The sequence below is a fragment of the Lampetra planeri genome, chromosome 38 (assembly GCF_965212315.1).
Source record: "Lampetra planeri chromosome 38, kcLamPlan1.2.h2, whole genome shotgun sequence".
Lineage (NCBI taxonomy): Eukaryota > Metazoa > Chordata > Hyperoartia > Petromyzontiformes > Petromyzontidae > Lampetra > Lampetra planeri.
In genome coordinates, this window is record NC_136144.1 from 418,363 (window position 1) to 443,405 (window position 25,043).

Below are 25,043 nucleotides of genomic sequence, written 5' to 3' on the forward strand. Positions count from 1 at the left end.
AGCGCCGAGTGGCTAAAACGGAGCAAATTAGCACAGTAGGGGTCACAGGTGGTACATCGGCTGGTCATCTCAGTCAGCCCATGGCACCTGGGTCTGTCCTGTCACCTCCTGCCAATGAGCCTTTGACACTTCACGTGACCTCAAAGTGCATCTAGCCTGGCACAATCACCATGCTTACTTCACTGCCATTTAGTGAAGATTGGTGGCTGTTGTTGTTGTGGGTGACGGTAGTGTAATGGTTAGCGCAATGCACTATGAACCCGGTGACCCGAGTTGGATTCCCACTCACGGCCACCAATTATTTAAACTGGTCTAGGACCTTCCCTAAGTCGACTCAGCCTGAAATGAGTACCTGGTGTAAGCATCGCCACTAGGCGGCCGGGCGTGGCGTTGGTCTCTCTCCATCTCTCTCTGTATCGCCATGTCTCTGTCCGTGTCTCTTTGTATGTGTCCTTCTATCTTTCTGTCTTTCTATCAATCTGTCTGTCTCGTTATCTCTGTCTATCTGTCTGTGTCTAACTGTGTCTCTGCATCTCTCTGTGTCTCCATGTCTGTGTCTCTCCATCTGTGTCGCGTCTCTGTCCGTGTCCCTCCTCCACATACCTGTTGCTGAGCTTCTATCTGAGCGAGGGCCTCTGCCATGAGCTTTTGGTTGATGCCGCACAGATTTGCGACCTTGCCCTTGCACTTGTGGTGGATATTCATGGCACACTCTGTACACAAAGACAACCAACATCACCAGCAACATCATCACCTGCATCACCATCAACATCACCAGCATCATCAATATCGTACTTACAGCGCAGGGCGTTGCTGTGTTTCATAGACAGAGGATGTGGTTGTGTTTCACAGACAGAGGATGTGGTTTAACTAACTTAACTACAAACATTTTTATTTTACCAGGTAAGGCCCACCGAGCTATGTCGCTCATTTTCAGAAACGACCTGGCTGTCACATATGATAGCCCTACGAAGTGGCGGCTTATCATCATTATGTGGAATTATTTTTTCAGCCAAACGTTTGTTGTTGATTCTGTTCATTCTAAATGTGGAGGGAAAAACCGGATGACCCGACTGAGACAGCCGTGTGGTGCTGCACCCCCTCACTCTCTCCCATTGGCTGGCAGCAGTGCCCCTCCCCCACCCCTGCCTATCTGGCGACATGTTGACTACCTCGAATGGTATACAGGAGGTCGTGGGTTCGATCCCGACCCTGACCCCTGCTGTATATTTGGAGTTTGCGTGTCTCTCTCTTCGTGGTCATGTGGATTTTTCTCCGGATCCGGTTTTCCCCTCCACATTTAGAATCGATGTCACGCGTTTTAGAGTATTTGGCTGCTGCAATATTTTCAAGTGATTATGATAAGCCACTCTGTTGAGCTATAATTTGTGATAGCCAGGTCGCTTCTGACAAAAGACTACATAGCTCGGTGGGCCTTACCTGGTGAAATAAAGCATCCTTGAGTGTTTAGTTTATCTCACCATCGCACTTCAGGCCCTGGCGAGCCAGGCCCCACAGCAGCGTGCCGCAGTGGTCACAGAACGTGGGGCTCATGTAGGAGTTTACGCGGAAGCGGTGGGGGACATCCAGCTTGAAGCGCTCCTTCATGATCTGAGACAGCGCCATCAGCATCGTCAACAACAACAACAACACCAACGTTACACAACAACGCCAATGGCGACAACAACGCCAACGTCAACAGCGCCAATGTTGACAATAACGCCAATATCAACAACAATGCTACTATCAACAACAATGCCAATGTCAACATCGCGATCTCCAGAACCACCGACATCATCTTCATCGTCATCATCGTCGTCACCATCGGCACCACTGATATCGTCATCATCGTCGTCGCCATCGTCGTCATCGTCGTTGTCATCGTTGTCGCTATCGTCATCGCCATCATCGTCATTATCGTCATCATTGTCATTGTCATCATTGTTATCGTCGTCGTCATCATCATTGCCATAATCATCGTCGTCATTGTCATCGCCATCGTCGTCATCGTCGTCATCGCCATTGTCATCACCATCGTCATCGTCGTTATCATCGTCATCGCCATTGTCATCGCCATCCTCATCTTCGCCGCCATCGTCATCGTTCGTCATCGTCACACGAGGCCCGCACTGGACGGTTCATGTGCGTCGCTCACCTGAGTGTCCCTCGCCTTGGTGTCACTCACCTGCCCGTTGCTCACCTGCCCATTGCTCACCTGAGTTTCGCTGCTGTTTTCTGCTGAGCCCGTGCAGTTCGCCAGTACAATGTCGATGCAGCGCTTGTGAATCGCTGCATTGCATTCTTGGAGACAGACAACAACAACAATCGCCATTCGCCACTAAGTGGTGGTGATGTCACCACGACGCTTTGTGCCAGGCTATGTGCACCTTGAGGCCACGTGAAGTGTCGAATGCCCGCTGGCAGGAGGTCACGGGGCAGACCCAGGTGCCACGGGTCGACTGACTGAGATGACTGAGATCACTGGCTGATGTACCACCTGTGCCCCTACTGTGCCAACTTGCTGTGCTTTAGCCACCCGGCACTCCGCTCGTTGTTGTGAGCGTCGCTCCTCCACTCTCCGTTGCTGTTGGAAGGCGACTGCCTCCAACTGCCCAGCAGCGTCCATCACGAGCCTCCTCCACAGAGGCCGATCTTGACACCGCTGATACCATTAATCGGCAAGTCCACTCAGCTCCACATCCTCCTGTACCACATCACTCTTTTATAGCCCGTGCCGCGCCTGTTTAGCCCCCTCTATACGGCCGAACAAAAGCTGTTTAGGCATGCGGTGACTGGGTATGCGGGCTACATGACTCAGCCAATGCAGCCTTGCCTGCTGGAGGAGCTCACCGATGGGACTTTGCCCAGATCTTTCTAGGATCTGTGAGCTCCTCACACAATGCAGCCTGGTTAAACCCAGGATGGGTCGTAGGCAGGCCAGCCTAAATGTTTCTAACCAGCGAAGATATTCCATTAGGGGGGTCCACGTTTCGCAAGCGTAGAGAACGGATGGAATGACTGTGGCCGAGAAGACTTGAAGCTTCGTGCGGAGCGACAGACCAGGTAGCTTCCACACAGCGTTACACAACCGATGAAAATATAATGCCGCTCGACTGATTCTGAGTGAGACCTGTGCTGTTAAACCGGAGCCAGTCATGAGCATACCGCCCAGGTATGATAAACTCTCCACAACTTCCCCATGACCCACACAGACACACAAACTATTGCATTAGTTTTGGCTGCGTCAGGTGGTGGGGGGTTCTTAACAGCAGAGATTTATTGACGATGATGCACCTCGTGGCGCTCAAGGGGCTAGTAACCCCTCTACCTTCATCTGAATAACCACTAAATCACATGTAAAACAATATACACAAAAACAAAGACAAAGATCCCCATATCGCCCTAACAGACTGTTGGGGCAGTTGCTGTTCGCGAATAGCAGCATCTATGAAGGCCGGCACGGCTCTTGAGGGGGTGGATGGCCAACACCACGCCCGGCCGCCTTTGTCTCCCCAGTGGAAATATTTATTACACACTGCACCAGGTACTCATTTTGAGACTGAGTCGACCTAGGGGAGGCCCAGGACCCGTTCAAATCATCGTCACCGGTGTTGACCGTGAGCGGGATTCGAACTCGTGTGGCCGTGTTTGTAGTGCAGCGTGCTAACTGCTACAGCACTGCTTCCCACTCACACACAACAAAAGACAATGGTGCTCATTATATCTATGCCTCTGTATAAGAAACAAAACAGGTGGACTTCTCCACAAATCTGGCTGTCGCCTGATGAAGCTCGTAGTAATTACTGGCGAAATGTCGTATTCAGATTGTAAATGTTGTGGCTTGGCTCTCCAATACACCGGTGTGCTGTACTAATGACGAATTGACGTGTTCTGTTTATGCGACAACCCTTACTAGTTGGCTGTGTCGGGTGGTAGCGGGTTTTAACGTCACATTTATATATTTACGCGATCTAACCCAAAAGAACGCTAATATGGACCTATTCTTACGTTTCATACTTTGATACTGGCCAAAAAGGAGGCCATGATACATTGTTATTTATGCGCTCTAACCCAAAAACAACCTCCAGTGTGGATATGCACGTACGCAGGTAGGTAGGTGCGCAGGTACGCAGGTATATACGGATGTACGTACGCAGGTATAAGGTACGCACGAACTGTGGTGTGTGTGGAGCTCACCTCGGCACTGGTAGCCTTGCTTGTTGAGGCCCCTGCGGGACAAAGAGAGACGCACGGCCGCGTGAGGAGCACACCCAGTCCAGCACAGACACAACGCGCCCACCCTGACTCATCGTTCTAGGTCCACTCGGGTGCTTTACTTAAAATACCGTACAGTGTACTCGGTGTTTTGGGTTTAAGGACGAGTCAAAGTAGGCAAGGGCAGAGGATCCTGTTCAGAAAAGTTAACTACGTCGCCTTGGTTGCAGGAGATCGTGGGTTCAATCTCAACCCTGGAGACGCTTGCTGCTGTATATGTGGAATTTGTCCACTCACCCACACTCACCCACACTCACCCACACTCACCCACACTCACCCACACTCACCCACACTCACCCACACTCACCCACACTCACCCACACTCACCCACACTCACCCACACTCACCCACACTCACCCACACTCACCCACACTCACCCACACTCACCCACACTCACCCACACTCACCCACACTCACCCACACTCACCCACACTCACCCACACTCACCCACACTCACCCACACTCACCCACACTCACCCACACTCACCCACACTCACCCACACACAAAGATCCCCCGTGTAGCCTTAACAGACTGTAGGGGCAAGCGCCCTTAGCAAGCACCTATAAAGGCCGGTACTGCATACGAGGGGGTGGGTGAACAACACCACGCCAGGCCACCTTTGTTTCCCCAATGACGATGTTTAAACGTCACACCAGGTACTCATTTGAGGCTGAGCCGACCTAGGGGAGGCCCAGGACCGGTTCAGATAATCGTCACTGCTGTTGGCCTTGAGCGGGAATCGAACCCGGGTCGCCAGGTTCATAGTGCAGCGCGCTAACCACTACGCTACCGCTCCCCTACCACTCTCTCACACTCACCCACACTCTCACACAATCCCAACCACCCTCTCAAACACTCCCATCCACACTCTCACACACTCTCACCCACACACCCACACTCTCACACACTCCCACCCACACTCTCACACACTCACCCACCCATTCACCCAAACGCTCACACCCACACTCACCACACAAACTCCTTGCAGACCGAGCAGAACGTGGGCTGTGGGAAGAAGGTGGCGGTGAATTGGTGGCCCTTGACGTGGTGCACCTTGGCCTGCTTGATGGCGCCGCGGCGCTTCTTGAGTGGCCCGCGGGCCTCTGCTCGTGCGCTTTCATCTGCCAAAGACAAAGATCCCCCCCCCACGTAGCCTTCAGAGACTGTCGGGGAAAGTGCCGTTCGCGAGCAGCGACGAAGGCCGGCACCGTGGCGCTTGAGGGGGTGCGTGGCCAGCAACCACGCCCGGTCGCCTTTGTCTTCCCGATGGTGATGTTTTACACACCGCATCAGGTACTCATTTGAGGCCCAGGATTGGTTCAGATAATCGTCACTGGTGTTAGCCGTGAGCGGGAATTTAACTCCGGAAGCCAGGTTCGTAGCGCAGCGCGCTAACCGCTATGCCACCGCTCCCCATTACCACGCACACCAACACACACACAGATGTTAACTACCTCACCTGGTATATAGGAGGTTATGGGTTCGATCCCGATCCTGACGCCTGTTGTATATTTGGAGTTTGTGTTTCTCTCTCTCTTATCATCATCACGGTGGCCAGGAGACGTTAACTACCTCGCTTGGTATACAGGAGGACGTGGGTTCAATCCCGACCCTGACGCCTGCTGTATATTTGGAGTTTGTGTTTCTCTCTCTCTCTCTTATCATCATCACGGTGGCGAGATGTTAACTACCTCGCCTGGTATGCAGGAGGACGTGGGTTCAATCCCGACCCTGACGCCTGCTGTACATTTAGAGTTTGCGCGTCTCTCTGGGTCCTTTCGGTTTTTCCCTCCACATTAAGTCATCAACATCACGCGATCAGAGTATTTGGCTATTGCTATAAATTTCCACGTGACGAAAATCCAATACGCTTCTGAAAAAAGAGCTACATTGGGCCTTGACCTGGTAAAATAAAAATAACACAGTTTCGTGTTATTACAATTATTCTGCTTGTTTATCCGGCATACTCTATCTCGGGAGAGATGCTACTAAGTTTTTTCTCAGTCGGAAGGCAACATTTCTGCTGCTGCGTGTGATTCCCATTGAGCAATCTGCGGCTGCAATTTCAGCACTTAGAATAATTGTTTGGCTGTGGGGGAGGCGGAAAGCGGAGAAGCCAGAGGAAACGCATTGCGGAACAAGGGCAAAGAGAGAGAGACGTACACACTCCAAGCGCAAAACACAAAGATCCCCGTATAGCCTCAACGGACTGTTGGGGCAAGTGCTGATAGCGGGCAGCACCCACGAAGGCCGGTACAGCACACGATGGGGTGGATGGCCAGCACCACGCCCGGCCGCCTTTGTCTCCCTAGTGGCAATGTTTTTACACATCGCACCAGATACACATTTGAGGCTGAGTCGACGTAAGGGAGGCCCAGGACCGGTTCAGAAAATCGTCATGGATGGTGTTGGTGTCAGTGAGCGGGAATCGTACTCGGGTCCCCGGGTTCGTACCGCAGGGCGCTAAACACTCCACTACCACTCCCCGTACTCACAGTGACACACAACAACAAACGCCATTCGCCACTAAGTTGCGGTGACGTCACCACGGTGCTTGTGCCAGGCTATGTGCACGTTGATTCCACGTGAAGTGTCGAACGCCCGCCGGCAGGAGGTCACGGGGCAGACCCAGGTGCCACCGGTCGACTGACTGAGATGACTGGCCGATGCACCACCTGTGCCGCTCGTTGTTGTGAGCGTCGCTCCTTTCCACCCTCCGTTGTTGTTGGAGGGCGACTGCCTCCAACTGCCCAGTAGCATCCTTCACGAGCCTCCTTCACAGAGGCCGATCTTGACACCGCTGGTACCAGTCATCGGCAAGTCCACTCAGCTCCACATCCTCCTGTACCACATCACTCCATCTCTTCTCTAGCCTGTTTAGCCCCCTCTATCCGGCCGAACAAAAGCTGTTTAGGCATGCGGTGGCTGGGCATGCGGGTTACATGACCCAGCCAACGCAGCCTTGCTTGCCGGAGGAGCTCACCGATGGGACTTTGTCCAGATCTTTCAAGGATTTGTGAGCTCCTCACACAATCCAACTTGGTTAAACCCAGGATGGATCGTAGGCAGGCCAGCCTAAATGTTTCTAACCGGCGAAGATGTTCCATTAGGGGGGTCCACGTTTCGCAAGCGTAGAGAAGGGAGGGAATGACTGTGACCGAGAAGACCTGAAGCTTTGTGCGGAGCGACAGACCAGGTAGCTTTCACACAGCGTTACGCAACCGATGAAAGATAATGCTGCTCGACTGATTCGGAATGAGACCTCTGCTTTCAAACCGAAGCCGGTCATGAGCACACATCCCAGGTATGGGAAACTATCCACTCTCTCCACAACTGCCCCATCACCAATTGGGAGTTGTGAGGGTGGAGTGTCTGATGGTTACAAAACACCCAGGCAGGTGCTTAGTTTTGGTGGGGCTGATGGTAAGGCCCCACCTCTTAGTGGCAAGCTTCAGGTTCAGCAGCAGCGCCTCCAAATCCTCCTCTGAGTGAGCAGCAATTACCAGATCATCGGCATACATAACATGGTTGACGAATAGGCATCGATCAGCCTCCCATTGTATCTGTACCAGATGTAAATTCCTCCGGTACAGCCATCGAAGGGTTCACGAACTACGTGGTCGAAATACATGTTAAATAATGTGGAAGCCAGAGGACATCCCTATCGCACCCCAAGGTGAATAGGGAATGGCTCCGACTCCCGGCCACGTAGTTTTACCCGAGCCCGCTCACCATCATGAAGGTCCTTAATGATCATGAGCAGACAGTGTGTGTGACACACACACACTGACACACTCAACACCAGTGGCACCCGAGTCAGGAATCGAACCCAGGCTCCTTCTAGACTGCGAGGCTCAGGCATGACCACTGCTTTACCGTCTAGGGATCGGCAGTCCCCACCTGTATGACCGTTTAACACCCCTAGAGCCACCTCACGGCAGCAGCAGCATCATCGTCCGCACCAACACCACCATCACCACCACTATCACCACCATCATCATCATCACCACCACCACCATCACCACCATCATCACCACCACTATCACCACCACCACCGAGCACACGCCCACGCCAACGGTTCCCAATAGTGTTTTTGGGAAATACAAATTTTGTTTTTATTTCAAATGAATATATATTCACAATTATTTATTATTTATTACTACTACGACTAGTGTTATTGTTGAACTCGGCAAATGATGTCCTTAATGGCCTCAGAGCCACTCCCAGGCTCTGGCCACGTCTCTTATCAGTCGTTTGCAGAACAGGCCACAGCACCCAGAACACAAACCAAAATGCACACACACGCACGTACACACGTACACGCATGCACACATGCACGCACACACGCGCGCACTTACGCAAAACCACAAAAACCACCACCATCGCCAGCACCCCCCCCCCATTACCCCCCTAACCCCCACCCTGCCCCTAACCCACCCACGCATGCACAACCACCGTCTTATCTCAACGCCTTTCGGAAAATATCAGAACCCCTTAGGGCTCTATCACAAGGGGCCACGCGTCCGCAGGTCCCCAGCCAGAGCTGTTGGGGTGATTTTCTTTTTTTCATGTTATTCGTTTTTACGTAAATGGGGAGAGCCGCGTGGCATCGCCCTCGCGTTTCCCATACCTGTCGGCCCATACGGTTTACCCCATATTCTTGTATAGGGAAATTGAGTTTTCAGGTCCATGTTGCGTACAGCCGTTTCAATACGGGCAAAATTATTATGTTTTGTCTATTTGTTTGTGTTTCTCCCTTGTCATGGGACTTTGGAGGATGGACGTTCAGATTTATAAGGACACGGGTTGACCAATAAGGTTAGAATTGGTCTGTAATAAGGTGGGGCACTGATACGGGGGTGACACGTGGGCTCAAAGCAAGACAACTTAGAATAGTAATAATATTGCCATTTTCGCTAGCGTTATTCATGCAATTGCATCCCACAATGCTGCTACGTGAATTGGCCCTTAGATGGATGGTACAAAAACAAAACCCCCAAGACTTTACACCACGAATCAACAATTAAAAAAGAGTATATCTACGTAAATAACGAGAGAGAGAGAGTGAAAACTTGTGCCCTTCGCAATGTGACGATGCCAATGGCGCCGCAGGGGCAGATTCTTGCTTGTGGTGAAGATGGGGTCTGTCGGAGCGAAGATGGGGTCTGGCTGAGTAGAGATGGGGTCTGGCTGGGTGGAGATGGGGTCTGGCTGGGTGGAGATGGGGTCTGGCTGGGTGAAGATGGGGTCTGGCTGAGTGGAGATGGGGTCTGGCTGGGTGGAGATGGGGTCTGGCTGGGTAGAAATGGGGTTTGGCTGAGTGGAGATGGGGTTTGGCTGGGTGAAGATGGGGTCTGGCTGGGTGGAAATGGGGTCTGGCTGAGTGGAGATGGGGTTTGGCTGAGTGGAGATAGGACTGGCTGGGTGGAGATGGGGTCTGGCTGGGTGGAGATGGGGTCTGGCTGGGTGGAGATGGGGTCTGGCTGGGTGGGGATGGGGTCTGGCTGGGTGGAAATGGGGTCTGGCTGGGTGGAAATGGGGTCTGGCTGGGTGGAGATGGGGTCTGGCTGGGTGGAGATGGGGTCTGGCTGGGTGGAAATGGGGTCTGGCTGAGTGGAGATGGGGTTTGGCTGAGTGGAGATGGGGTTTGGCTGGGTGAAGATGGGGTCTGGCTGGGTGGAGATTGGGTCTGGCTGGGTGGAGATGGGGTCTGGCTGGGTGGAGATGGGGTCTGGCTGAGTGGAGATGGGGTCTGGCTGGGTGAAGATGGGGTCTGGCTGGGTGGAGATGGGGTCTGGCTGAGTGAAGATGGGGTCTGCCTGGGTAGAGATGGGGTCTGGCTGGGTAGAGATGGGGTTTGGCTGAACCAAGTTTGAATGTTGCACCGCCGGCAAGATTTCCTCAAGGTGTTGCGTTGTTTATGTCGTTGGTTGGAGTGGGAGGGGACGAGGTGGGGGAGAGGGAGGGAGAGGTGGGGGGGTTGAATGCCACGGGCACCGCCGGGGAGAAAGTGCGTTTCGCTATGATTCGGGGAAGCGACGGTGGTGTGGGTTGGACAATAGGTGAGTGGGTGGATGGGAGAGTGCGTAGGTGAGTGAGTGAGTGAGCGTGTAAGTGTGTGCCTGAGTGAGTGGGTGATTGAGTGGGTGAGTGAGTAAGTGTGTGACTGAGTGAGTGGGTGAGTGTGTGAGTGGGTGGGCGATTAAGTGAGTGGGTGAGTGTGTGACTGCGTGAGTGGGTGAGTTTGTGACTGAGTGGGTGAGTGAGTGACTGACTGAGTGAGTTGATCCGAAACGATAATAACAAATGACATGCGTCATTACACACCTCTTCGTGCACCACGTGGAAATTCAATTCGCTTTGGCTGCGTCGGGTGGTGGAGGGGTCTTACGACACAAACGTGGCCGGGACATCGCTACGTGCCGGCATAACCCGAAATATCAGTCGTATCGACGTGTGTGCGCGCGTGGGGATAACTTGTCAGAGGACTCGAGTTTGATACGCTCTGAAGATTATTTTTTCCAAACCACACAACAACAATAAAACCCCAACGCAAAGTGGTACAGTCCAGGCTTGTGGTGGCTGTGGGCGTCAGGCAAGGATGAAGGTGGAACATTCCATTATCCGTGCCCAAGGCGTTTTTTGTTTTTCAAATTCAAACTTAATTGCTCAGCATACACACACAACACCCATAGGCCCAAAATGTCAAGCCACCAGCAACAAACAGCCCTATCAGTAAATTTTGCATCGGATTTTCCGAGGCTTCGACTCGAGAAACAGAATCCCATGCTTTCTCCAAGCAGGGGGTGTGGGTAGCCGGGTCTGCGTGTATGTGTTGTATGTGAGAACTTCTTTCGCACTGTACGTAGCCAACCGCGCTAATCAGAGGTGCGGGGAAGGTCAATAAACTAAATACACAAAAAGACAGTTGTAAAGAAATTAGTTTTCAATCTAGATGATGATTTAGAAGTGCATAGCTCGCAGTGGCTTTATAATATCATAAGTAAAAGCGTTCCAGACGGCCGTCTTCGTTCCAGACGGTTAGCTAAAAGCCGCTGCTGCTGCGAGGGTGGCAGGAGTTCGCGTGGTTATGGTTTACACTCCTTGACGAGATCAGCAAGCACTTTGCATGTGATGAGAGCGACCCTGTAGTTGTACATCATGGGTCGATGTTTTCAGTTGAAATGTTCACGTCAGTTAACTTTCCACGCATTACAAAACCACGCTCCCATTTCCGCCCGGTTGCCGCGTCACCGTTCGGCAAAAGCCCGGTGTGTGCGTCCCTCGTAGGATGTCCAGGAAACAAATAATCATCATCGTCATCATCATCGTCATCATCGTCATCTTCATCATTGGTCAATGTCAATCCACTGCTGGATGGCAGCAGTGGATTTTAACTACCTCGCCGGGTATACAGTAGGTCATGGGCTCGATCCCGACCTCGCCGCATGCTGTATTTGTAATTTGCATGTTTCTCTCGCCCCATGGTCACGTGGATTTTTCTCCAGCTTATCTGTTTTTTTTCCTCCAGATTTAGCATCAATATTGCGTATTTAAAAGTATTTGGCTGCTATACATTTCCACATGATGACGATAAGCCACTTCGTCGAGCTACTGTCATTTGCAATATCCAGGGTCGCTTTTGAAAAAGAGCTGCATAGCTCAGTTGGGTATCACCTGCTAAAAAAAAAGAGTCTAATAGTAACGCCACACTACCACCAACGCTTATCGCTGTCTTAGAGAGAGGCGCAGGAGGAGGAACCACAGACAAGTAGGGAGGTAGCAGCAGCAGCCATGTGCTGCGCTGGTGCCAAATTCCCAACGCCCCCTCGCCCCCCATCCCCCAAAGCTTGGGGTCCTCTAAATATGAAGGTGTTATCGGGCAATGATTGAGTGCTTGTACGTGTGCAAGGAAACTGGAGCACCCGGAGAGAAAACACACATGCATGCGAGGGGGAAACACTATATCCCGTACAGATATAACGTATTGAGATTAGTCTACACGTCACTGCATCTGCACCGCCTTCTCCTGGCAGAGCCAGGGTACGGCTCCTCATCGACGCCCACCCATGGGAAGGGAGTTGGAACAGATGATGATTGGTCCATATTCCGCATTCTGCAGACAGAGCCAGAGTACGGCTCCTCGATGCCCACGGGCGAAGGGAGTTTCAGAACGTCTCTGTGTGATCCACCAACGCTCGCCACTGCCTCCACAGCGCTAGATCGTCACGACAGGGGACCACGTGCATAACGTAGCTACCGATGTCTTTAAATGCGTTAATGGTCAGCGGCATAAATTGTGTTTCTTCGAAAAACCAATCATCGTTAAAGTCATAAATAAGAATAAATATTGTACAAATGTACATTTGGCAATCCAAATCTTTTCGCGGTTTGGTTCGCAAGTGTTAGCTCGCATTCGAAAGTCAGATGGTTCAAAAAATATCCTATGGACGCTCGTTTGTAAGTGTGGATGTTCGGAAGTAGGGGATTGCCTGTACAGCAATACTCCGGTGTAAGTTGGGAATGCGTTCCTGAAAGGTGCGACGACGAGTATCAAAACGGCGTCAATCAAAGCGATTTTCCCACGAGGGCTAAACAAAGAAAACGTAGGGTACAGTGACACGCTGTGTTCACGTGCACATCTTCACCCTAGACGTATCCACAAGGTTAGATTCAAGTGTGGCTATTCATAAGTGTAGATATTCCTAAGTGTGGATGTCCGTTAGTGTGGATGTTCGGAATGTGTAGATGTTTTTAAGTCGGGCGTTCGTAAGTAGGGGACTGCCTGTACAGCAATACCCTGGTTGTAGTTGGGGATGCATTCCTGACAGACGCGACGACGAGTATCGAAACAGCGTCAATCAAAGCGATTTTCCTACGAGGGTTAAACAAAGACAACTTAGGGTACAGTGACACGTTGTGTTCACGTGCACACCCGAGACGTAATCACAAGGTTAGATTCAATGCCTAAAAATACTGTACTCAACACGAGTGTGCAGCGGTTAGCTTTAACACCAATTATACAAGGTGCAAGAATATAAAATACACGATACAATCACCAAATACCCTGCGTAAATAATATATTGTAGTTTAACACGTACGCTTTCGCCACCAATATCATTCATAATAAAGGTTTTTGGGTTATATCGCGTTATGAATGTGTCGCAACCCTCCACCACCCGACAAGGCCAATCAGTAAAAAATGTGTCACGTTGACAAAAGACAAATAGTTCACTACTTTAGCCCACCGGTGTGTTGAAGAGTGAATCTACAACATTTACAATTTTTGAGTAAGACGTTTCGCTGGTAATTACATCCAGCATCATCGGGTAAATTGCCCGATGAAACGTCGTGCTCAAAAATCTAACTCGGGTTGCCAGGTTCGTAGCGGAGCATGCTAACCACTAGATTACTACTCCCCATCCACCGAAACACACATTTTCGCACACACCACCTTCCCAGGCTCACCTTCACTGTCCTGTAAGCACTGCACGGTTGTGAGGACGCGGCCCTGGGGCTTCAAGTCCAGCTGGGAACACATAAGCACGCACATACAGACACACTCAATAACACACACACACACGTAGTCCGCAGCCCCAAGCAGCTTTGTTTCGTCGGAAAGAGGGGGCTAAAGGAGCCAGGCATGTGTTCTAGATAAGAGATGGACTGATGTGGTACAGGAGGATGTGGAGCTAAGTGGACTTGCCAATGATGAGTACCAGCGGTGTCAATATTGGGCTCTGCGGAGGAGGCTCGTGAAGGACGCTACTGGGCAGTCGGAGGCGATTGCCTAGTAGGACGGAGGAGCTCACAACAACGAGCGGAGCGTCGAGTAGATAAAACGCAGAACATTGGCACAGCAGGGGGGCAGGGAGGTACAACTGGTGCATCTGAAAGTCATCTCAGTCGGTTAACCAATGGTACCACCTGGGTCTGTTCCGTGCCCTCGTGTCGGCAGTGAGCGTTCGACATTACACGCAGCCTCAGGCAGGTGCACCTAGCCTGGCACAAGGGCCGTGGTGCCGTCATTGGCGCTTTATGGTGAACGGCGGCCATGGTATTAATGAGTACGGGGAGCGGTGGTGCAGCGGTTTGCGCACAGCGCTACGAACCCTGCGACCCAAGGTCGAATCCCGCTCACGGTCATCATCAGTTACAATTATCTGAACCGGATGTTGGGCCTCCCCTAGGTCGACTCAGCCTCAAATGAGTACCTGATTCGGCGTGTAAAAACATCGCCACTGGGAAGAGAAAGGCGGTTGGGCGTGGTGCTGGCTACCCGCCCCTTCGTGTGCCGTGCCGACCTTCTAAGGTGGTGCCCGCTAACAGCACTTGCCCAAACAGTCTGCGAAGGCTACACGGGGGGGACCTTTCCCTTTGCGTGTGTGTTCTTTAACATGGGGTTTAGTGGTGATTGGGCTGAAGGTGGAGGGGTCACCAGCCCCTCGCACCCGTCCACAGCAACTGTGGTGGCTGTGAGTGCCACGGGGGGAACAGCCCGATCGCTATCGGCCTCCACCCCCCACCCCCGGTGGCATTGCTCACAGCTACCGCAGCGTGACCATTCGGCAACTACCGAGGAGGAGATGGGTGGGTGGGGGCTGTTTTGCCAGTCTCTAAGTCGCTTCCTCATTGAAGCAATCCTGCTCAGTATGTGAGGGACTGCAGTTCCAGACATTTAGCCAACTTATACTTAGCTTATTCTTCCGTACGGCTGCAAACATAGATGCAGAGACAACGACTGTAATTTCACATTGGAGGTGGTCAAGCCCATATAATCGCGTCAGGAGCCAGCGGATGAGTGAGTGTATCATCATCATCATCATCGCCGTGATTTCTCCTTCATATTTGTGGATCGGGCCCTTGCGTCGTTGCACGTTGTACTACGGTCTCTGTCCTGGATGACCACAGACGCCACAACACTACAGGAGAGTTTTTGATTTTCCATTTGTGCATCATCAGGTTTCCGCATCTGCTGCTACTGGCACGGTTTGTGCGGTGAATGCGGTTCAGGGTGGACCATCAGGAGCTTCGTGGCATATCACAAACTGCGATAAGCTGAGGAGCCAACAGTGATGTGTTCCCATCGGAGACATTTGGATCGTACGCCTCCAAGTCCGAATTCCCCCTCAGAAGCCTGAAAAATTGGAGGAGGAAGCAGTCTCGACCCCTGCGAGTGGCTGCCTGATGCGCCATCTGTTGTGGAATTATGAAGGGCGATCCTAAATCTAAGACCAGTAGAAATGGGTGCCAAAGATAACATCCGAAGCAAATCGCTGAGGTAGGGTGTTGATTTTATGCAGGCTGTCCTATTTTAAAAAAAAAACAAGAATTTTTCTGTTTTTATTTACCAGGTAAGGCCCACTGAGCTATGTAGCTCTTTTTCAGAAGCGACCTGGCTATCACAGATGATAGCTCAGCAAAGTGGCTTATCAACGTGTGGGAATGTATTGAAGCCAAATACCCTAAAAGCGTGATGAGGATTATAAATATGGAGAAAAAAACCGGCGGGCCCAAAGAAAAATCCACACGTCGACCATGGGGAGAGAGACGCGCAAACTCCAAATATACAGCAGGCGTCAGGGTCGGGATTCAACCCACAACCTCCTACATAACAGAGGGGCTACAATCAAGTGGGATCTACCCTGGGCGGAATGGGTTTAAAACTATTCAATCAAAGACAACTTTCAACAACAACACCACGATTTTTTTTTGTTCTCGCCGATAGCTCCAGTTACCCAGAATTCCGCGATGCCCTCGGCGGAGTTCCGGCATTTTTGCACCAGCGACTGGAGCGGCACCTCCGTGTCGGAAATCGGCCGCCCTGCCGCGCTCATCACGATCACCTGGTGGGTGGTTGGGGGGTGGCAGAGGGCAAGGGGGGGGGGGGTAGCGGAGTCGGCGTCGGTTGATGGAGCAGGGGCAATCCCCCCCCCCCCACCAGTACCCCAACTCGAGATACTCAATCCTGCGATGTGTAGAATATTTACCGGAGAGAATACGCCGCGTGCGTGACAGTGTGTGTGTCGTTAAGGCCACTTCACGTGGCTTTAAAGTGCACTTAGCCGGGCACAAGCGCGGTGGTGACGTCGCCGCCACTTAGTGGCGAATGGCGGTTGTTGTTGTGTGTTTAATCTTGATTTGAAACTTTCGTGACCGCAAGGATCCATACTCTTTGGTTCTTTCGGTATCACGTAGGTAGAAAAAAAACAGATCTCTATACGTGACTTTACCGAAAGAACCAAAGAGTATGTTGTGTGTTTGTTATGAATATAGGGATGCTGTTTCGGTCCGATCATTTCTACGATTCATCATCTCCACGATACAATTGTAATAACAGCCATAGAGGGTTCACGTGGGGATTGGCTTGCCGGTCCTGCTTTGTAGCCAATAAGGGATGAGCCAGGGAGCATGGCCTCGGCGTGATCGCGGCGTGTTAGCAGGGGTGGTTGGCCTGGCCAATCGGGGCCTCAGCTAATGGGGAGCCGGATCAGAGGCGTGGTCCCGGGATTGACAGGGAATCATCGGGAACGGTCAAGGCTGTCTATAGATGATTGGCTGGGGGGTACCACGTGATGAAGGGATTAAGAGAGAGGGAGAGAGGACAGTCGTGAGCAGATTTGGGAACGACAAGAGGAAGAGTCACGCGCGTACGGGGCTCTGGGTGCCACGTGCGCGGTGGGGACTTGGCGAGAAGTCTGCCCTCTCTCCGTTGTCTGCCAGCAACGGGGAGTGTGTGTAAAGTGTAACTGTGGAAGTTGAAAATTAAAAGGACTGATTCCGGAAGCCGTCTCAAGGAGGTTTATTACATTGGTGTCAGAAGTCCTTCTGCAACCGTTGGGACGATCGTTAAGATGTCCAAACACCTCAGAAAAAAGAACCTGCCCGTGCCTCCATCAGAGGAAGAGGTCGAGACGGATGAAGATGAGCTGTTGGGGGCTACAGCCCCTATGCCGCCTGCTGATACTTCTCTCCTCGACGCCTCTCCGCGTCGACTGGGAGAAGATGCGACCACCGCAAGAACAAAAGACGGATGGCGGCTGATGGCGGAGCAGATCGAATTGTTACGCGCCATTCTGCTAAGTCTGTTGACCGCGGTGGCGTCCTCTCCAGCCGTGGGTTGCCAGAATGCGGATCAGCTGGACGCCGCGGGAAGGGGTCCTGAAAAAGAAACTGGGTCCGCCATTGCTCCTGCCACGCGGGAAGAAGCCGTCGTTGTGGGCGGGCCAGCTGCGCGGGAGCCGTCGGCCGCCATTTTGGGCGCGCCTGCCAACACGCGGCCGCCGGACGCCATTTTGCCTGCGACGGGTGGGACGCGGGAACAGCAGTCGGAGACGCCCGCGGCGCGCGCTTGCCACCACGGACATCGCTTTCCACAGATCAAAGAATTTCTCGCCGGGGGCGATTGGAGTGCTTTTACGTGGCGCTTCGAGTCGGCTTTTAGATCCGTCAACTGGACGGAGGATGAGGCACTGGGAGCGCTACCTACACTGCTTGATGACGTTTCTCTGGGGGTCTTCCGCTCCATCCCAGCGTCCAAGAAGAAGACACTGCAAGATGCGTTCGCAGAGATGGCGGAATTTTACGACCCACCGACGTCAGCCACCAGAAAATTTATGTCGCATCGCCGAGGATCGGAGGAGTCACCTTTGGCTTATCAGGGGGCGTTGATGGCGCTGGCCATGGCTGCCTACCCCGACGCGACGGCCGATCATTTGGATCCTCTCATCCTTTCCCGTATGCTGGAGTTGTCTCAGGAGCTCAACATTTCTCTACCAGTCTGCGGCCACGAACCGCTCACATCGCGATGGGTGGCGCGCTGCCTGGACGCTAAGTTTAATATCAAGCGTTGGGACCAGATGGCGGTGTGGACGGGGAAACCTGAAATCGACGGGCCGCCCTTGGGGTGGTCTCCACGACTGGTTGTCCACTGCTCCGACGACTCCGGCGACGATGACATGCTGGCTGCTGCTGTTCCGCATAGGGTTCCGGGACGGCGGCTGCGCGACCAGCGAGGCGACTACGCAGGCCGTCCACGTGCGGGGGCCGGGTCTTCCGACCGCCGGCCGACGACGGCCGCGTGTTTCAAGTGTGGCAGACGAGGCCATTTCGCCTGTGACTGCCGCTGCCGACCTCTGCTGTCGCCTCTTCCGCCAAGGGGACCTCCATCTCCTCCACCTGCTGCGGAACTGCAACAACCTCGGGCGAGTCAGCACAAATCGGACACCCGGCAGGTCGTGTCACATCACTCATCCACTCGCACTCATTCTTACACTCCTAAGGATAATTTCACTTCTCCTGCACCACTTACACGCTCTGCTACACAGTGGAAGAAATTGGCTCGCAGGGTTGTGGCTGCGGCGTCGGGCTCGTCGACGGTACGGGGTACCATCGACGGCGTTGACGTCCGTATCCTGGTGGACACTGGTGCATCTGCTACCATCATTTCAGATGTTATTTTTCATTTGTTGTCCATTCCTGCGTCGCGGATACGCAAGGTTAATGATGCGTGTGTTGCCGCGAATGGGGGAAGCATGGGTATATGTGGTCAGGTAGATGTGAGCATCGCTATCGGAAATATTACCGCCGAAGGACCTGTGTTGATCTCTCGCTAGCTGGCTGTCCCATGCTTGCTTGGTACTGATTTTCTGCGCCGGATGCCGCTGAATATACAGGTCGACCAGGATTGTTTGGAAATGCCGGGGAGTTGTAGGATGGCGTTCCTGCCTTCCCTGCTGGCCAGTGCGCCTACAGGTAACGCAGTTACGGCCGTAGTCGCTGCTACGGTGGAGGTTCCGTCGGGAGCTCAAATGCTCATTCCGCTGCGTTACCGAAAACCCCTTCAAATTGGAAGGGATGCGAAGGGCGTGCTATTATCTCCATCGAATTCGGTATCTAAATCCTTTTCTTTGGCGGCGGCACAAACGATCGTGCGACCAGGTCAGGCACCTTTCATACAGGTGTTGAGTGGGGGACCTGACCGTGTTGTTGTTCCGGAGGGATCGGTGCTGGCTCACGCCACTACCGATTTCGCCTCTTGTGACGAAACGCCGCGTGCCCGGATGCCTGCTGGTGGGCCCCCACACGATCGTTCGCAAGAACGCTGGATCGCAGATTTATGCGGGGAAAATTCTTCCTTGTCGAATGAACAAAGGAACGCTCTGCGTTCACTATTACTATGGTACGCTGATGTTTTCAGCAAAAATGATTTGGACCTCGGCCGCACATCGCTTTTGTCGCACCATATTGACACCGGTGCGTCACCTCCCATCTGTATGCACCCTCATCGCATGAGCCCAGCGGAAAGGGAGCATGTGCGCGGGGCAGTAGATGAATTGCTGGCGGCGGAGATTATTTCGCCGTTCAACAGCCCTTGGGGCGCGCCCGTTGTTCTGGTTAAGAAAAGAGATGGTGGTACAAGATTTTGCGTTGATTTCCGCCGGTTGAACAAGATTTCGGTGGCGGACGCGTACCCCTTACTGAGGATGGATGACTCATTGGATTCTTTATCGGGTGCTAAATTCTTTTCCACCCTTGATCTGTCCTCGGGCTTTTGGCAGCTTCCCCTCGATGACGAGTCAAAAGCCAAAACGGCATTCCGCACGCCGCAAGGTCTCTTTGCATTTAATCGGTTGCCTATGGGCTTGAATGCGGCTCCGGCGACGTTTCAACGGCTCATGGAATTGGTGTTGGCCGGACTACAATGGGAAACGTGCCTCATATATCTAGACGATATCATTGTTTTCAGCCGCACATTCGAGGAACGCCTCCAACGCCTAGAGACGGTTTTTCAAAGAATGCGGGCGGCTGACCTCAAATTTAAACCTAGGAAATGTCACCTTTTGCAACACTCCGTCCGTTACTTGGGTCATATTGTCAGCTCGGACGGCGTGTCCACTGACCCTCTGAAAACAAAATGTGTTCGAGAGTGGCCCACACCCACTTCCGTGGGTGATGTTCGGCGGTTTATAGGATTCGCTTCCTATTATCGCCGCTTCGTTAAGAACTTTACGACGTTGGCGAAACCATTATACGTTCTAACGGGCAAAAATCAAAGGTTTAAATGGGGAGTTGAGGAAGAAAATTATTTTAGAGCGCTTCGGGACCACCTCGCCACGGCGCCTACGCTAGATTACCCAGACTTCTCGCAGCCGTTCATCCTTGATACGGATGCTAGTGACATCGGCATTGGGGCCATTTTGTCGCAACGTAAGGACGGTGTTGAGCGAGTGGTGGCGTATGGCAGCAGGGTTCTGTCCCCTGCGGAAACGCGATATTGCGTGACGAGGCGGGAACTTTTGGCAATTGTGCATTTTGTTCGATTGTACCGGCCGTACCTGTATGGAAGGAAATTCCTTGTTCGCACTGATCATGCGGCTTTGCAATACTCCTTGAAATTGGACCAGCCGTCAGGCCAATTGGCTCGGTGGTTGGAATCGTTACAGGAATTTTCCTTCCATATTACATATCGAAAGGGGGCCCGTCACGCGAACGCTGACATGCTCTCGAGGCTGCCACCCGTTCCTCCGTGCACTTGCCTGACGGGCACGCACCGCTGCGCGGCACCGCCCACCTCGCCCTGCCCGGTTATGGGGGCGATAGCTAATGAGGACGATACAGGGGCAGAAGCGAATGAGGACGACCAGAAGGTGTCGGTGGACACTGATGATACCTTACGGCTGCCGCATGCGGTCTGGTTACGTGAGCAGGAGGCTGACGCCTCGCTGTCTCCGCTACGGAAATTGGTAGGGAAACAAAAATCTCAATTGGCGGGATGGAAGTGGCAGATGTTCCGAGGCAAGTCGGGATTGTTAATGTGCACCGACGGGTTGTCTGACCGACCACGCTTGGTCGTGCCTACTTCGCTTCGCTACGACCTGCTTCGCGCTCTGCACACTGATAACTTGATGCACCTCGGCGTCCAAAAGACTTTGGCCTCGATGCAAAAGGATTTTTTTTGGGCCGGTATGACGGCAGACGTCAATGACTTTGTCCGCTCATGCCATGATTGTGCGAAGAGGAAACCGCCTCGGAACCACTATGTACCGCCGTTACGTTCCATTGAGGTGTCCCGCATCAACGAATTGGTTGCTCTGGACATCTTGGGCCAGTTTCCCCCGTCGGCTAGGGGCAATAAATACCTTCTCGTCGGGGTGGAATATTTTTCTCGATGGCCGATGGCCTGGCCTCTGCCCGACCAAACGGCTGCGTCCATCACCGACGCTTTCTTGAACGGGTATGTCATGGATAAAGGGGCACCTGAGAGGCTGCTCACAGATCAAGGGCGGAACTTCTCCTCTAAATTGCTTAAGGAGGTTTGCGACGCGCTGGGTACAAAGAAAATTCGCACTTCCCCATACCATCCGCAAACAGATGGTATGGTGGAACGATTCAACCGTACCCTCTCGGCTATGCTTTGTCGCATGGTCAGTGAAAAGCAAACCGATTGGGACTTGCACATACCAGGCGTCTTAGCGGCATACCGCATGGTTCCACACACGTCCACGGGATACTCACAATTTTTTTTTATGTATGGCCGTGAGAATGTTCCACCCATCGATGTGCAACTGGGTAAGCCGAGTAAACAACCGTCTCGCTCCTTGCCTGATCACGTGCGGGACTCGCTTGAACGAGTTACGGAGGCGCGAGAGGCTGCCAGGTGTGCGACGGCCCGTGCCCAGGCAAGGAACGAACGGTATGCGCGTCGATCGCATACTCGCATGCCTTGGTCAGTGGGAGACCTGGCGTGGCTCCACTGCCCCCAGGTACCGGTGGGCACATCCCCTAAACTGCACAGGCCATGGCGGGGGCCCGTGACACTGATAGATGTTCGGAACGCACAGAGTATCCGCGTTCAATACGGAAACCGTCGGTGGTATGTTCATTCCTCGCGACTTAAACCCTATGTTGATGCGCGTGTCGGTCCTTCATCCCTACTAGCTGACCTGCCGGGGTCTGCCGGGCCGATTACGCCGATTGCCACACCCGTTGATCCCAAGGGGGACTGTGTTGTGCCTCCTACAGATGAACAGGTTCTGAGGGCTGAGGAAGCCCCCGCTGCCCCCCCTCCAACGGGGCCTGCCCTGGACATGATCGAGAACCAACAACCTTCTTCTTCTTCAAGTCTACCACCTCCTGTCGATCTGAAAGCGAAGCGACCATGCGCCGGAAGCGGAGAGGGTTCCGCGTCGCGTACGCGATCGAAATCTCTCCCGTTTCGTTAACGTTTGATCGTCTAGCTGTTCACCCTGTTGTTACCGCGCTGCAGGGGCGTCCTAATGTATGTCGGGTTTTACATGGGTGACTGTTTTTAAGTGTTGTTCGGCGCGGGGACGCCGTCACCCTTTATTGTTAAATGCACCTTGGTGCCCTAATAAGATGTTTTACGGAATTGGTTGATCACCCTTTTCCCAGCCGAGACGGCTGATTTTTTTCACCGGGGGCGGGGGGGGTGATGTAATAACAGCCATAGAGGGTTCACGTGGAGATTGGCTTGCCGGTCCTGCTTTGTAGCCAATAAGGGATGAGCCAGGGAGCATGGCCTCGGCGTGATCGCGGCGTGTTAGCAGGGGTGGTTGGCCTGGCCAATCGGGGCCTCAGCTAATGGGGAGCCGGATCAGAGGCGTGGTCCCGGGATTGACAGGGAATCATCGGGAACGGTCAAGGCTGTCTATAGATGATTGGCTGGGGGGTACCACGTGACGAAGGGATTAAGAGAGAGGGAGAGAGGACAGTCGTGAGCAGACTTGGGAACGACAAGAGGAAGAGTCACGCGCGTACGGGGCTCTGGGTGCCACGTGCGCGGTGGGGAATTGGCGAGAAGTCTGCCCTCTCTCCGTTGTCTGCCAGCAACGGGGAGTGTGTGTAAAGTGTAACTGTGGAAGTTGAAAATAAAAAGGACTGATTCCGGAAGCCGTCTCAAGGAGGTTTATTACACAATTTTGACCCCGGAGTGAGGATGATGCGTGCATTTAACCCTAACACCAACTACAATATTTTAACTCGACACCTTCCCATTGCTGCGATCCGCTCTGATATGTGGTTGTTTCTGCTCTGATGTCGATGTGGTGGTCTCTGCTCTGATGTCTATGTTGTGGTCTCTGCTCTGATGTCGATGTGGTGGTCTCTGCTCTGGTGTCGATGTGGTGGTCTCTGCTCTGATGTCTATGTTGTGGTCTCTGCTCTGATGTCTATGTTGTGGTCTCTGCTCTGATGTCGATGTGGTGGTCTCTGCTCTGATGTCGATGTGGTGGTCTCTGCTCTGATGTCGATGTGGTGGTCTCTGCTCTGATGTCGATGTGGTGGTCTCTGCTCTGATGTCTATGTGGTTGTCTCTGCTCTGATGTCTATGTGGTGGTCTCTGATGTCTATGTGGTGGTATCTGCTCTGATGTCGATGTGGTGGTCTCTGCTCTGATGTCGATGTGGTGGTCTCTGCTCTGATGTCGATGTGATGGTCTCTGCTCTGATGTCGATGTGGTGGTCTCTGCTCTAATGTCTATGTGGTTTCTCTGCTTTGATGCCGATGTGGTTGTCTCTGCTCTGATGTCTATGTGGTTTCTCTGCTCTGGCACAACTGAGCCGCGCTAGGGCCATGCCAGCTTAGGAAGGAGGCACAGATTGTTCTTCCACTGGCATAACCGAGCCACGCCGAGGCCAGTTCGGCAATAAGGTGGCGCCAAGGGCCGTTTTTTGACCGCACAAGCTCAGCCATGCCGCCGACGTAACCGGTAACCAGTTTTGTGACTTCCGGAGCCAGTATATGGTTCTGAAGACTAGTAACCAGTTAACAACCCTAACACTCGTAACCATTAAATAAAAATGGCAATTGAGTACACGTGGTTTTGGCGTCATCGTACCCGCAGCGCAGGGCGATCCTGTGGGAAGAAGGCGCCGCTGGTTTTCACAGATAGGAACAGTCGACCAGTAGTGGGGGAGACGATGCTCACAATCAGAATATTTACTCATACTGGAGGAATCCATTGAGCTATATAGCAATTTTTCGCAAATGTTGCCACGTGGCAGTGAAGTGGGTGGCGTGAAGTTGGAGCGTTAGCAAGCAAGCACGCACACACACACACCACGGGATTAACACCGGGGGGAGCGTCTGCTCGGAGCGTCGATGACATTCGCCACGACGCCGTGCGCGCCGATCATGACGGCGGTGGCGGCGACAACCACGGTCATAACCGGCGCGAGCCTACCGGTTCCGCGCACCGCAAACGAGCGGCGTCAACGCATGGCGCTGGCGCCCACCTGCAGCAGGTGCTCGTCGTGCAGGAGGGTGTTGAACTTGGTCTCCCAGCGAGGGTACATGGTGGGCTTGTTCTGGATGTAGGTGACGCCGCCCCGCTCTGCGTGGTGGAGGGAGAGACAGTGGGGGCACCCACAGGAGGGAAGGGGGAGGAAGAGGATGAGGAGGAGAAGGCGTCACGACAAAGAGAAGAAGATGGGTCACGGGGAAGAGGGAGAGTCACGAGGGGAAGGGAGAGTCACGAGGGGCATATGGATGAGAGGGGGAGGGTCACGGGGAGGTTGAGAAGCTGTGGAGGAGCAGCTGTGAATGTTGATGTGTGCATACCTCTCAACCCCTTGTCAGTGCCCCACCTTATTACAGACCAATTCAGAACTTATTGGTCACCCCGTGCCCCTTATAAATCTCAACGTTCATCCTACAAAGTCCCATCACAAGGGATAAACACAAACAAATAGACAACAAAAATGTTGCTCGGATTGAAACGCGAGTACTCCGTATGGACCTGAAAACT

At 52.9% G+C, this 25,043-nt stretch overlaps 2 protein-coding genes across 2 annotated transcripts in view; one reads left to right on the forward strand and one right to left on the reverse strand.

Annotated features, from left to right (window-relative positions):
- Positions 1–25,043, reverse strand: part of LOC144731179 (protein kinase C delta type-like) — a 77,426-nt gene that overhangs the window by 46,577 nt on the left and 5,806 nt on the right. The window contains exons 3-10 of the mRNA XM_078612144.1: positions 24,532–24,629; positions 16,015–16,122; positions 13,745–13,805; positions 5,247–5,397; positions 4,198–4,229; positions 2,216–2,301; positions 1,482–1,611; positions 604–713 (exon numbers count right to left, since the gene is read on the reverse strand). Of these exons, the coding sequence (XP_078468270.1) occupies positions 604–713; positions 1,482–1,611; positions 2,216–2,301; positions 4,198–4,229; positions 5,247–5,397; positions 13,745–13,805; positions 16,015–16,122; positions 24,532–24,629 (776 nt within the window). The remainder of the gene's footprint in view (positions 1–603; positions 714–1,481; positions 1,612–2,215; positions 2,302–4,197; positions 4,230–5,246; positions 5,398–13,744; positions 13,806–16,014; positions 16,123–24,531; positions 24,630–25,043) is intronic.
- Positions 14,588–23,188, forward strand: LOC144731181 (uncharacterized). The gene is made up of 3 exons (XM_078612149.1): positions 14,588–15,077; positions 16,005–18,480; positions 22,301–23,188. The coding sequence occupies exons 2-3, from the start codon at positions 17,131–17,133 to the stop codon at positions 22,313–22,315; spliced, it is 1,365 nt and encodes a 454-aa protein (XP_078468275.1). The 5' UTR covers positions 14,588–15,077; positions 16,005–17,130; the 3' UTR covers positions 22,316–23,188.

Coding starts and splice junctions, on each gene's coding strand:
- LOC144731181 (XM_078612149.1), top strand. CDS start 17,131: ATGTCCAAACACCTCAGAAAAAAGAACCTGCCCGTGCCTCCATCAGAG.